General features: G+C 61.4%; 1 gene segment (V, D, J or C); it reads right to left on the bottom strand.

The window, feature by feature from the left end:
* Nucleotides 1–131: 131 nt before the first annotated feature.
* LOC106899634 overlaps nt 132–567 on the bottom strand; it is a gene marked incomplete at its 3' end in the record, with an annotated part of 2,997 nt that continues 2,561 nt past the window's right edge. Inside the window, 1 exon segment of the C gene segment in view lies at nt 132–565. Within this exon segment, the coding sequence occupies nt 132–565 (434 nt within the window).

A 567-nucleotide genomic window follows, 5' to 3' on the forward strand; every position in this document is an offset into this window, starting at 1 on the left:
CTCTTCCAGTAGACCCTTCCAGTTGACTAGCCTCTTCAGATTGACTCTCCCAGTTGACCCACCTCTTCCAACCAGCACCTTCCACTTGTCCCCAACCCCTCTTCTCCTTCCCCACCCCTTCCCCTTCTCACCCAGCTTCTTGCTGGCCACCATGACACCACCATGACACCACCACGACTCCACCAAGCCCCCCCAGTCCCCCCCTCCCCGCCTCGGTGGGGCCGGATGTGGGGCGGGAGGCTCCTACCTAGTTCCTTCTTGATGCTCTTGACGATGGGTTCTTCCAGTTGGGGGACTTGGACGGTGCAGGTGAACTTCTCCCCCGAGTTCCACTCCTCGGCGCAGATCTTCAAGGTGCTGGTGAGACGGTAGAGCCCGTTCTCCAGTTGCTGGGGGGCCCCCGTGGTGACATCGGAGACCTCCCCTTGGTCCCTCTGCCAGGAGAACTTGACGTCCTCGGGGTCCTTCAGGTTGGTGGCCACGCAGGTGACGCTGCCGTTCTGGCTGAGGTAGAGGTCCTCCATGGATGGGGGGAGGAGGGTGACGGTCATCGCCCGTATGTTATCT

The sequence above is a fragment of the Calidris pugnax genome, unplaced genomic scaffold (assembly GCF_001431845.1).
Source record: "Calidris pugnax isolate Ruff unplaced genomic scaffold, ASM143184v1 scaffold761, whole genome shotgun sequence".
Taxonomy (NCBI): Eukaryota; Metazoa; Chordata; class Aves; order Charadriiformes; family Scolopacidae; genus Calidris; species Calidris pugnax.